The sequence below is a fragment of the Heterodontus francisci genome, chromosome 14 (genome assembly GCF_036365525.1).
Source record: "Heterodontus francisci isolate sHetFra1 chromosome 14, sHetFra1.hap1, whole genome shotgun sequence".
In the NCBI taxonomy this organism is placed as follows: Eukaryota; Metazoa; Chordata; class Chondrichthyes; order Heterodontiformes; family Heterodontidae; genus Heterodontus; species Heterodontus francisci.
This window is the reverse complement of record NC_090384.1, coordinates 103889220-103901962: the sequence shown is the minus strand read 5'-3', so window position 1 is coordinate 103901962 and position 12743 is coordinate 103889220. Positions and strand designations below refer to the sequence as shown.

Genomic DNA, 12743 nt, shown 5'->3' with positions numbered 1-12743 from the left:
CCCCTTATCCTTAGACTGTGACCCCTGGTCCTGGACACCCTTACCATCAGGAACATCCTTCCAGCCTGTCCAGTCTTGTTTAGAATTTTGTAGGTTTCTAGCGAGAAGTTCTCAAATGAAGTGCATAAAGCAATTAACTTGGCTATGCTATGATGGCTACGAGTGTTAGGGGTTTGAGGAAAGATTGAAGAAGCTTGGGCTGTTCAGCTTTGAAAGAATCATTCAGTACAAAAAGAGGTCATTTGGCCTGTCATGCCGATGCTAACATTTTGGAAGAGCTGTCCAATTTAGTCCCACACTCAGCATTTTCCCCATAACCCTGCAATTTGGTCTTCACGTACATACTCATTTGATAGGTAGCAGAGGCAGATTCCATAGAAACTTTCAGGTAGTGTGTTGCAGATCCTAGCCACCCTTTTTGAGGGAAAAAAAAACTAATTTCCCCTCTAGTTTGCTTTCCAATTATTTTAAATCTATGGCCTCTAATAAAACCCCTCATTATTTTGAATATCACTTTTAGATTTCCCTGTAACCTTTTTTGCTTGAAGAACAATGCTAATATTGGACATTGTTTTCCTTACCTTTACAACTGTTCTCTTGGTTTGCATTGGCAGCAAAGAAGATTAATAACGAACCCACAAATATTGTGTAGTAGTCCTAAAGGGAATAATGTAAGAATTTATAGGAACAAGTAAAGGCTATTGAAGACAATTATGCCCTTTTTCTTTGATCATAACACCATTTGAGAAAGTGGTTTCAAAAGGCTGAAACGATCCTGAGCTTTATAAATAGTGGTATAGAGTACAAAAGCAAAGAAGTTCTGATGAACCTTTATAAAACACTGGTTTGGCCTCAACTGTAGTATTGTGTCCAATTCTAGGCACCGCTCTTCAGGAAGGATGTGAAGACTTGAGGGTGCAGAAAAGATTTACAAGACTGGTCCAGGGATGAGGGACTTAAGTTATATGGATAGATTGGAGAAACTGGAGCTGTTCCCCTTTTGAGAAATTTGAGAGCAGATTTGATAGATGTGTTCAAAGTCATAAAGGGTCTATACAGTAAATGGGAACTGTTTCCATTGACAGAAGGGTCGAGAACCAGAGGACACCGATTTAAGGTGAATGGCAAAAGAACCAATAGTGACATGTGGAAAAACCTTTTTAACACAGCGAGTGGTAAGAATCTGAAATGCACTACCTGAGAGTGTGGCAGATACGATTGTAGATTTCAAAAGAGAATTGGTTGAGCTGAGGAGTGAATATTTGCAGGGCTATGAGAGGATAGGAGTAGGTGAGTTGCTGTTGCAGAGTCAGTGTAGAGACAATGGGCTGAATGGCTGCCTCCTGTGCTGTAATCATTCTATGATTCTACATATCTGCTCTTACCTCTGAGTCAAAAAGTTATGGGTTCAAGTACTGATTCGGAGACTTAAGCACATAATCTACGCTGACACTCCTCCTGTGCAGTATTGACAAAGTAGTCACTGGCAAAGGTGCTGCCCTATCTGGGTGGTTTCAAAGATACCATAGCACTATATGAAGAGGAGCAGGGAAGATGTTTGTGCCACTAACATCAAATGTACAGCTTGGGAACAATGGGTTGTGTTCATCACAATGTGAGATTTAACTTAGTACAGACAGCTTCCAAACCCATGACCTCTATCACCTTGAAGGGTAAGGGCAGTAGGTGCATGGGAACACCATCATCTCCAAGTTGTCCTTCAAATCACGCATTGGTCTGACTTTGACATAGATTGTCATTCCTTTGGTGTCATTGGACCAAAATCTTACAACTCCACTGTGGGAGCACATTCACATGGACTACAGTGGTTGAAGAAGCAGCCCCATCACCATCTACTCAAGGGAACAATTAGGGATCACAATGGTGGCCATTCGTTGAGTATGTTCAGGACTGAGATCATATGGCCCCTCCCGCTCAATGCTCCCAATAAGCTGCATGCGTACATGATTGTGCAGCCTTGTTACATTATTAAACACGGTACAAAAGGTTTTTAAAGCTACCATAGATTGAAAGAATTGGCCATGCACAACAAAGAAATTTTAAAGAAAACATTTCTGTTCCTCTTATACTCTCAGGTGAGGGAAGGTCCTGGCTGGGAATATTAAACTCTATAATCATGAGGAATGACCTGAATGCTGGTATTAATTCCACTGGAGCAGCGAAGGCCAAGAAGAGATTTTGTGTAGGTGTTTGAGAATTTTAGCAGTCTATATAGAAATACTGCTTCCACTGGTTGGGGAGTTAATACCAATTTAAAATAGTGAGTTTAAGATTTAATGCAACATGCCAAAGAAAAGGTGATGCATTTTTTAAGGGGAAAGCCTATACACACTTGAAGGAGAGAACAATACAGTGCTTTGAGAAAATAACTGGACAGTGGGATAATTTCTGGATTGCTCTAGCAAAAGATCAGCCACTGCACAGGCAAGCAAAGTCATCAGAGAGGATGCTAAAAGATATGGCAGTGAAGTTGTTTGAGAGCGAAGTCTTAGGCAGGACACCAGGAGGACTTCGGATAGTGCCATGGGATCTATTATGTTCACCTGTTTAATGTTTCATCTAACAGACGCACCTCTGACAGTGCCACATTCACTCAGTACTGCACTGTGCTCAAATGTCAGGGGTGAGAATTCTGACTTGAGGCAAAAGTACCACTTGTCTGACTCAACCTCTACTGATGCTGCTCAACCAGAATCTTGCTGAATAGAAAATTGCCAACGGGAAGTTAGTCATAGAGTCATACAACACAGAAACAGGCCCTTCGGCCCATCATGTCAGTGCTGGCTATCAAGCACCTGTCTATTCTCATCCCATTCTCCAGCACTCGAGCTCACTGTAGAGTCCTTGATTGTAGGTAGATCTTGCTTTTACACAGCTGGACTACTGTGTGCTATTTTGTTCTCCTTACCTAAGGAAGGATATACTTATCCTGAAGGGATTGCAATGAAAGTCATTAAACTGGTTCCTGGGATGAGGAGGTTGTTCTATTGAGTAGACTAGGCCTATATTCCCTGGAGTTTAGAAAAATGAGAGGTGATCTCATTGAAAGATATAAAATTCTTAAGGGGCTTGACAGGGTAAATGTTTCCCTTGGCTGGGGAATCTGGAACACAGGGCCAAAATCTTAGAACAAGGATTTGGCCATTTAGGTCTGAAACTTGTGAATCTTTGAAATTCTCTACCCCAGAGAGCTGTGGATGCTCATTTGTTGAGTATATTCAAGATAGAGGTTGGTAGATTTTTGGATACGAAGGGAATTAAGGAACATGGTGATAGTACGGTAAGGTGGAGTTGAGGTAAAAGATAAGCTATGATCTTATTGAATGGTGTAGCAGGCTCAAATTGCCTACTCCAGCTCCCATTTCTGGTGTTCTTTAGTTCAATGTCACTGTGCACTTGGTTGCAAGTGTACTGTAAAGTTTATATAGAGTGCCGTTCACCACCTTAGGGCACCTCACAGTGCTTTACAACCAGTGACGTACTTAGGTACTGCGGCAGCCAATTATGTCACAGCAAGGTTCCACAAACAGCAACGTGAATCTTTTTTTTTTAGTGATGTTGTTTGCGGGATAAATATTGGTCAGGACTCCAGGGGGATCTCCCCTATTCTTCTTCGAAATTGCGGCCGTGAGATCTTTTAAGTCCACCTGTGAGGGCTGACGGGGGCCTCAGTTTAATGTCTAATCCGAGAGAGCACTGCCTCAGTACTGCCTGGAGGTCACAGTGTAGGCTATGTGCTGAAGACTGGTGGGATTTCTGACTCAGAAGTGAGACTGCTACCCACTGAGCCACAGCTGACACATATACTGGAATCCTTGAAAACTACCCCTTATTCGGGACGCTGATACAATAAATGCTTTTGTCAGACCTGTTGTATCTTTTATTTAAAAGGTATCTACCTGCAGTAGAAAAGATTCCACCTATTATGCCACAAAGGCGAAGGAAAAACTGGCTGGTGGGCATTCCTTCTTCAGATATCAGGATCTTCAGACAGCTGATGTCATATTTCAGCAGGATGCCTGGTATTTCATGCTTTTTTATCCCCACTAGTTTTTTTTCCTGCAATTAGATACAGTAGTTGCTCTTTTGTTATTCTGTACAGCTGGATAAACTGTGTTAGTACATAATATAGCACTTCCTTTATGAAAACAGCACCCATGAGCATCCCCAAGGCGTGCGCTGTGTGGAGGAAACATCAGGTATTTAAGTGTAACTTGTTAACTTGCAGAAATGAAGGTGGAGTTATTATTTATACCATATTTATAGCACAGATTCACCAATGTATACCATCTACAAGATGCACTGCAGCAACTCGCCAAGGCTCCTTCAGCAGCATCTTCCAAACCCACAACCTCTACCACCTAGAAGAACATGGGTTGGAGGCACCACCACCTGCGAGTTCCCCTCCAAGCCACACGCCATCCTGACTTGGAACTGGGGCGGCACAGTGGCGCAGTGGTTAGCACTGCAGCCTCACAGCTCCAGGGACCCGGGTTCGATTCTGGGTACTGCCTGTGTGGAGTTTGCAAGTTCTCCCTGTGTCTGCGTGGGTTTTCGCCGGGTGCTCCGGTTTCCTCCCACAAGCCAAAAAAGACTTGCAGGTTGGTAGGTAAATTGACCATTATAAATTGTCACTAGTATAGGTAGGTGGTAGGGAAGTATAGGGACAGGTGGGGATGTTTGGTAGGAATATGGGATTAGTGTAGGATTAGTATAAATGGGGGGTTGATGGTCGGCACAGACTCGGTGGGCCGAAGGGCCTGTTTCAGTGCTGTATCTCTAATCTAATCTAATCCGAAGAAGGGTCACTGACCCGAAACGTTAACTCTGCTTCTCTTTCCACAGATGCTGCCAGACCTGCTGAGTGAATCCAGCATTTCTTGTTTTTGTAATCTATATCACTGTTCTTTCGCTGTTGCTGGGTCAAACTCCTGGAACTCCCTCCCTAACACTGTGGGTGTATACGCACCCCATGAACTGCAGTTTTTCAAGAAGGTGGCTCACCACCATCTTCTCAAGGGCAATTAGGGATGGGCAATAATTGCAGACCTTGCCAGCAATGCCCTCATCCCATGAATGAATAAGAAAACAAAACTGGGCTTGAAGGGTTAAATTATGAGGACAAGTTGCATAAACCTGAGTACATATTCCCCCTTGTCACTAAGACTGCTTACTTCCACCTCCGTGACATCACCTGACTCCGTGCTTGCCTCAGCTTATCTGCTGCTGAAACCCTCAGCCATGTCTTTGTTACCTCTAGACTTGACTATTCCAATGCTCTCCTGGCTGGCCTCCCAGCTTACACCTTACATAAACTTTATACTCAGTGAAACTCTGCTATCCATATCCTAACTCACGCCAAGTCCAGTTCAACATCACTCCTCTGCTTGCTGACTTTCACTGGCTCCTGGTCTGACAACACTTCAATTTTAAAATCTCCATCATTGCTTTCAAATTCCTATGGCCTCGCCCTTCTTCCTCTGTAACCTCCACCCAACAAACCTCCAGGATCGCTGCATTGCTCCAATTCTGGCATCTTGCACATCCCTGTAGCCAATCCTGCAGCAAGAATGCATTAAAGACATTAAGGGATCAGGTGACTGTATTGCCAAGGCAGTTTGTCAATTGACAATTGCCAGAAATGGGCCAAGTTTCATATCCCAGGAACCAACAGGACTTTTAACTGAACTTTTATAACAAGCCGGGAATTGAAATGCAACAACACACAATCGATCAACTTCATGAACGTACTAGTCAAGAAACGGCTGATGCAATCAGACCACACAATGGTATGTGTCTATCCAAGTTTAATTGACTATTCTCAACCATTGAATTTGTGTAGCCAGACTGTAACTAGCACTTACAAACTAACGAGCTGAGTTCCAGAATGTCTGGGTGGACTTCCGGATCCCTTGGAAAAGCTAATCCCAAAAACTTTCATTCGGGTGAAACTCATTCACCATCTGATGGTACTGATAATCTAGAATCTTGCCCATCGAAACACTTTCGAATATTGATGGACTATTCACAAACATAAGATGTAGAATTGTTGCAAGATTTGAGAAGTTACAATCAAAAGCGGGAGGGGTTTGCGTCAATCATTGTCATGGGTGAGATTTTTGCACTATAAGAAACGTGTGTTCAGGTACAAGAGCAGCAACTTGCAAGGTAACTCCGGGCGGGATTGATCAGCCACACAGATGGAAGTGTACTCCGAGCGATTGACAAGGTGAGTGCTGTTCGGAAATTAAGGGACAGCATTTATGAGTATTAATTTAACTTGAAGGGAGCAGGGTACTGATGTTTGTAAGTTATTAGTGGTACAATAAACTGTTAAAAGAATCCGACTGCACTGAGAAATGAGCCTTGATCATTTTCCCTACCCAAACGGGTTCAGGTCAGACTTTAGAATGAAGAGAAGAAGAGGGGGAGGTCTGGGTTCACCTACCTATATCCCTAATTTTCATCACTTCACCACTGGTGGCCGTAAACTCTGGAATTCCCACTCTGAATCTCTCCTCTCTCCTGCTCTCTACTCCTTTTAACATGTTTCTAAAATTTGGACCAATCTTTTGGTCATCTGACCTGATAGCTCCTTCTGCTGGTGTCATTCTTTTATTGGTAACATTCCTGTCAAATGCCTTGGGACATTTTGTTATGTTAAAGGTGCTAGATAAATGCAAATTGCTGTTGTATTCCCTAGAGTTTTTTAAAATTTGTTCACAGGATATGACATTACTGGGAAGGCTAGCATTTATTGCCAGTTTGCCTAGTACAGAAGTTGGGGGTTGGTAGGGGGAGGGGGTGTGCAGTGCCGGGGTGATCTTGAGGGGTATCAAAATTATAAAGAAATTCTATAGGGTAGATACAGAAAAAGTGTTTCCTTTGGTGGGAGAAATCCAGTTCAAGGGAACACAAGCTTAACATTAAATTTAGGCTATTTAGGAGTGAAATCAGAAAGCACTTATTCACATAAAGGGTGATAGGAATCTGGAATGCTAATTCCCCAAAAGCCTATGAAGGCTGGGGGTCAAGAAATTGAAACTTTGAATGTGATCTTGTAGTTCACCAGCCAGAGAACTGCTCCAATCCTTCTTGTCAGCAAGCAAATCAAACGTAGGAACGAGGACCATTCAGCCCCTCAAGTCTGTTCTGCCATTACCCCAATTAGAGCATGGCTGATTTGCATCTTAATTCCAATTACCCACTTTGGTTCCATAACCTTTCATACCATTACCTAACAAAAATCTATCAATCCCAGTTTTGAAATTTTCAATTGACATCCAGCTGATTTTATTTTTGGGCGGGGTGGGGGAGTTCCAGATTTCCAGATGTGTGAAGAACTGCTTCCTGACATCACCCCGGAACGACCTCGCTCAAATTTTAAGGTTATGCCCCCTTGTTCTGGACATTTTTCCACACCCACCAGAGGAAATAGTTTTTCTTTATCTGCTCTACCAAATCCTTCAGCTGAGATGTTAAACTGAGGCCTCAGGTGGATGTAAAATATTCCATTGCACTATTCGAAGAAGAACAGGGGAGTTCTTACCGGCATCCTGGCCAATGTATATTCTTTGATCAGCATTACTGAGAAACAGATTGTCTGATCATTACCACCTCTGTTGATGGGAGCTTGTGCACAAATTGGATGTGTTTCCGACATGACAACAGTGACTACACGTCAGAAGTACTTCATTGACTGTAAATGAATCACAGAATTGTTACACTGCAGAAGGAGACCATTCGGCCCATCGTGTCTGCACCGGCTCGCCGAATGAGCAATTCACCTCATGCCATTCCCCCGCCTTTTCCCCGTAACCCTGCACATTCTTCCTTTTCAGGTAACAGTCTAATTCCCATTTGAATGCTTCAATTGAACCTGCCTCCACCACACTCTCAGGCAGTACATTCCAAACTTTAACCACTCGCTGCGTGAAAAAGCTTTTCCTCATGTCACTTTTGCTTCTTTTACCAATTACTTTAAATCTGTGCCCTCTCGTTCTCGATCCTTTCACGCGTGGGAACAGTTTCTCCCTATCTACTCTGTCCAGACCTCTCATGATTTTGAATACCTCTATCTAATCTCCTCTCTGCCTTCTCTTTTCCAAGGAAAACAGTCCCAACTTCTCCAATCTATCTTCATAACTGAAGTTCCTAATCCCTGGAACCATTCTCATGAATCTTTTCTGCACCCTCTCTAATGCCTTCACATTCTTCCTAAAGTGCGGTGCCCAGAACTGGAAGCAATACTCCAGCTGAGGCCGAACTTGTGTCTTATACAAGTTCAACATAACCTCCTTGCTCTTGTACTCTATGACCCTATTAATAAAGCCCAGGATACTGTATGCTTTATTAACCATTCTCTCAACCTGTCCTGCCACTTTCAATAACTTATCCAGATATACACCCAGGTCCCTCTGCTCCTACACCCCCTTTAGAATTGTGCACTTTATTTTATATTGTCTCCTCCTGTTGACAAATGCTACATGCTTTTCAAGAAAGGAGGTAGAGAGAAAACAGGGAACTACAGGCCAGTTAACCTAACATCAGTCATTGGGAAGATGCTGGAAACTATTATTAAGGAAGTCTTAACATTGCACTTGGAAAAGCATAGTATGATTAGAACAAGTCAGCATGGTTTTACTAAAGGGAGATCCTGTTTGACAAATTTATTAGCGTTTGTTGAGGATGTAACTAGTAGGGTAGATAAAGGGGAACCAGTAGATGTAGTATACCTGGATTTTCAAAAGGCATTTGATAGGATGCCACATAAAAGATTCATAGGCAAGATAAGGGCTCATGGTGTTAGGGGTAATATATTAGTGTGGATAGAGGATTGGTTAACAGACAGGAAACAGAGAGTGAGCATAAATGGGGCATTTTCAAGTTGGCAGGCAGTGAATAGTGGGGTGCCGCAAGGATCAGTGCTGGGGCCTCAGCTGTTTACACTCTATATTAATGACTTGGATGAAAAGACAGAGATTAATGTGTCTACGTTTGCTGATGATGCAAAGCTCGGTGGAAAGGAAGCTGCGGGGAGGATGTAGAGAGGCTGCAAAGAGATATAGACAGGTTATGTGACTGGACAACAAGATGGCAAATGGAGTATAATGTAGGGAAGTGCAAAGTTGTTCACTTTGGTCGTAAAAATAGAAAAGCAGAATATTTTTCAAAAGTTGTGAAACTGGTAAGTGTTGATGTTCAGAGAGACTTGGGGGTACTCATACAAGGAACGCACAAAGTTAACATGCAGGTGCAGCAGGCTATTAGGAAGGCAAATTGCAAGGGCATTGGAGTACAGGAATAAAGAAGTCTTACTAAAATTGTACAGGGCTTTGATGAGACCACATCTGGAATACTGTGCAGTTTTGGTCTCCACATTTAAGAAAGGTTATACTTGCACTGGAGGCAGTGCAGTGAAGATTTACTAAATTGGTCCCTGGGATGAGGGGGTTGTCCTATGATGAGAGGCTGAGTAAATTGGGCCGATATTCTCTGCAGTTTAGAAGAATGAGAGGTGATCTAATTGAGACATACAGGATTCTGAAAGGGCTTGATCAGGTAGAAGCTGAGAGATTGTTCCCATTGGTCGGGGAATCTAGAACACGGGGATACAGTCTCAGGATAAGGGGCCAATCATTCAGACTGAGATGAGGAGAAATTATTTCACTCAAAGGGTTGTGAATCTTTGGAATTCTCTACCCCAGAGAGTTGTGGATGCTCCATCATTGAATACAGTTAAGGCTGGGATAGATAGATTGTTGGTCTCGCAGGGAATCAAGGGATATGGGGAGCGGGCAGGAAAGTGGAATTGAAGCCCAATATCAGCCATGATCGTATTGAATGGCAGAGCAGGCTCGATGGGCCATATGGTCTACTCCTGCTCCTATTTCTTGTGTTCTTGTGTTCCTACCAAAATGTATCACTCCACATTTCTCCGCAATGAACTTCATCTGCCACCTGTCCACCCATTCCACCAACTTGTCTATGCCCTTTTGAAGTTCTACACTATCTTCCTTACTATTCACAATGCTTCCAAGTTTCATATCATCTGCAAACTTTGAAATTGTGCCCTGTACACCAATGTCTAGGTCATTAAGATATATATATATATGTTCGCGTGTGTCTGTATAAAACACACTTTGGGTGTCCTGAAGTCGTGAAAGGTGCTATATAAATGCCTATCTGTCTTTCTTTCTTTAATCATCTTAAACATTTGAGTTAGATCACCTCTTAATCTTTGATATACAAGCTATCAGATGTTCTGGTTTCTGCTACCCTAAGAGAAGTGCAAAAACCTGAGCGAAGTCAATCCAGCAAAAAGCCAATGGAAAGTGTATGAAAAGAAATGAAGAGTTATGATGGCTGGGAAGCACACAAGAGGGTAAAATGTTAGAATTCAGAGGGCAGTTAAAAGGCAGATCCAGGTAGCAATAAAAAGGATCCAGAAATTTTTCTTCAGCCACGGCGCAGTGGATAGCCTGAAAGTTAGAAAGTGATGGGTTTAAGTCCCACATACAAGCATACAAATTAAGAGCAGGAGTAGGCCACTCGGCCCGTCAAGCCTGCTCCACCATTCAATAAGTTCATGGCTGAACTGATTTCTCCACCTATCCCTGATAACCTTCCACCCCCTTGCTTATCAAGAATCTATCTACCTCTGCCTCAAAAATATTCAAAAACTCTGCTTCCACTGACTTTTGAGGAAGAGAATTCCAAACACTCACAACCCTCTGAGAGAAAAAAGTTCTCCTCATCTCTTTCTTAAATGGGCGACCCCTTATTTTTAAACAGTGACCCCTAGTTCTAGATTCTCCCACAAGGGGAAACATCCTTTCCACATCCACCCTGTCAAGACCCCTCAGGATCCTATATGTTTCAATTAAGTTGCCTCTTACTCTTCTAAATTCCAGCGGATACAAGCCTGGCTGTCCACTCTTTCCTCATAGGACAGCCTGCCCATTTCAGGTATGTTCCCGATGGCTGGGGAGTCCAGAACCAGGGGTCACAGTCTCAGGATATGGGGTATGCCATTTAGAACCAAGATGAGGAGAAATTTCTTCACTCAGAGGTGGTGAACCTGTGGAATTCTCTACCGCAGAAGGCAGTGGAGGCCAAGTCATTAAATATATTCAAGAAGGAGATAGCTATATTACTTAATGCCAAAGCGATCAAGGGATATGGGGGGAAAGCAGGAACAGGATACTGAATTAGATGATCAGCCATGATCTTTTTTGAATGGCGGAGCAGGCCTGAAGGGCCGAATGGCCTACTCCTGCTCCTATTTTTTATGTTTCTATTAGTCTAGTAAGCCTTCTCTCAATGCATTTACATCCTTCCTTAAATAAGGAGACCAGTACTGTACACAGTACTCCAGATGTGGTCTCACCAATGCTCTGTATAACTGAAGCATAATCTCCCTACTTTTGTACTCCAGAGACTTGAGCACATAATCTCAAGTGACACTCCCCAGTGCAGTACTGAGCGAGTGCTGCTCTGTTGAAGGTGTTGTCTTTCAGCACTGTAGTCACTGTTATAATGCAGGAAACGCAGAAGCCAGTTTGCGCACAGCAAGCTCCCTCAAACAACTAACGGGATGATGACCAGATAATCATTTTTTGTGATGTAGGTTGAGGGATAAATATTGGCTCCAGGTCACTGGAGAGAACTCCCCTGCTCTTCTTCGGAATAGTGATGTGGGATCTTTGACATCCACCTGAGAGGGTACACAGAGCATTTAATGTCTCATCCAAAAGACAACACCTCCGACAGTGCATCATAGAATTTACAGCACAGAAACAAGTCCTTTGGCCCAACTGGTCTATGTCAGTGTTTATGATTCACACAAGCCTTGTCCCATCCCTCTTCATCTCACCCTAGCAGTATAATCTTTTAGAAATGCATGTTTGTTACTTTTAATGTTTTGTAAATCTATACCCCTAGATCCCATTGGGCCTCCACCCCATTTAGCTGCATAATTAGTTATGATTTAAAAGTCATAAAGGTACATTATATAGCTGGGCATGAAATCAATTTTCATTCACTTTCTATTGAAAGGATTGTCAGTATTTGTTCCCTTGATATCAATCACTAGTGCATCTGTATTTTTAATTAATATTTTATTTGAAAAACCAAAGCAGATCCAAGGATGTTTCGCTCCACCTTGTCGGCTGCCTAATAGCCTATTAACTTTTTATATCATCAAGAACTGTGCGCTGTAGTTATGGGTGGTAAAACTTGATGAGGTGATATTTTATAATAAGTTCCCAGTTTATTCTGGGACAGTAAATGGTACAAAAGAATCTCAGAGACAGCAGGATTGAGTAAATGTTACACACTGGGAGACAAAGAAGCAATAGTGCCTTTGTAACATCCAAAACACTTCTTGAACCAGGAAGTGAGTAGGACAAAGGATAGATGCAGTGTACTGTCAAGAGATGTACATAGGAGCCTGCAGCACAGAAACAGGCCATTCGGCCCAACTGGTCCATGCTGGCGTTTATGCTCCACACAAATCTCCTCCCAGCCCTCTTCGCCATTCGAAGAATTCTCTGCATGTCAGCCTCACACCTACGTGAGTCTGTAACTGGTGATGGGACAAGCTCAGTGTGCTTTGGAAACAGGTTCCCGATGCAAAATTTAAAAGGGATAAGATCAATGCATTGAGGTAACAGGAACCAAACTGTAAGCCTCAAAGTGCCAACATTAAATTGCAGTAACGA

At 42.8% G+C, this 12743-nt stretch overlaps 1 protein-coding gene across 1 annotated transcript in view; it reads right to left on the bottom strand.

Moving 5' to 3' along the window:
- Positions 1-583: 583 nt before the first annotated feature.
- LOC137376924 (endoplasmic reticulum-Golgi intermediate compartment protein 2-like) overlaps positions 584-12743 on the bottom strand; it is a 60627-nt gene continuing 48467 nt past the window's right edge. The window contains exons 11-12 of the mRNA XM_068045878.1: positions 3921-4080; positions 584-657 (exon numbers count right to left, since the gene is read on the bottom strand). Coding sequence (XP_067901979.1) covers positions 584-657; positions 3921-4080 — 234 coding nt within the window. The remainder of the gene's footprint in view (positions 658-3920; positions 4081-12743) is intronic.